The 365-nt window shown below is 57.5% G+C and overlaps 1 protein-coding gene across 1 annotated transcript in view; it reads right to left on the bottom strand.

The window, feature by feature from the left end:
- Positions 1-302, bottom strand: part of EMH_0064710 (uncharacterized protein) — a gene marked incomplete at both ends in the record, with an annotated part of 743 nt that extends 441 nt beyond the window's left edge. Inside the window, one exon of the mRNA XM_013498295.1 lies at positions 17-302. Coding sequence (XP_013353749.1) covers positions 17-302 — 286 coding nt within the window. The remainder of the gene's footprint in view (positions 1-16) is intronic.
- Positions 303-365: the final 63 nt, after the last annotated feature.

Genomic DNA, 365 nt, shown 5'->3' with positions numbered 1-365 from the left:
TCGCTCACTGTCTTACGAAGAGAGATAAAGGTATCTACACATTCTTTAAATTCTGCTGCTGCTGCTGCTGCTGCTGCTGCTGCTGCTGCTGCTTGTGCTGCAGCTTCTGTGGCGACCCCACCGAGCTCTGCTGCAACAAACGAAGGACAAACAGTGCTGTCTCTTCCCCCTTCAGCAGCAGCAGCAGCAGCTGCTGCTGCTGCAGCAGCAGCAGCAGCAGCAGCAGCAGCAGGGGCTGAGGGAGAAGCAGCAGCAGCCTCAACAGCACCCCATACAGACAGACGGGGGGGGAGGCTGTGCATGCGTCGTTTGCTGCTTCTGCATGCAAGCCCCGATTCTTTCATTTGCTGCTGCTGCTGCTGCTG

The sequence above is a fragment of the Eimeria mitis genome, genomic scaffold, assembly GCF_000499745.2.
Source record: "Eimeria mitis Houghton genomic scaffold, Emh_scaff3312, whole genome shotgun sequence".
NCBI classification, from domain to species: domain Eukaryota; phylum Apicomplexa; class Conoidasida; order Eucoccidiorida; family Eimeriidae; genus Eimeria; species Eimeria mitis.
This window is presented reverse-complemented; position numbering and strand designations above follow the sequence as displayed.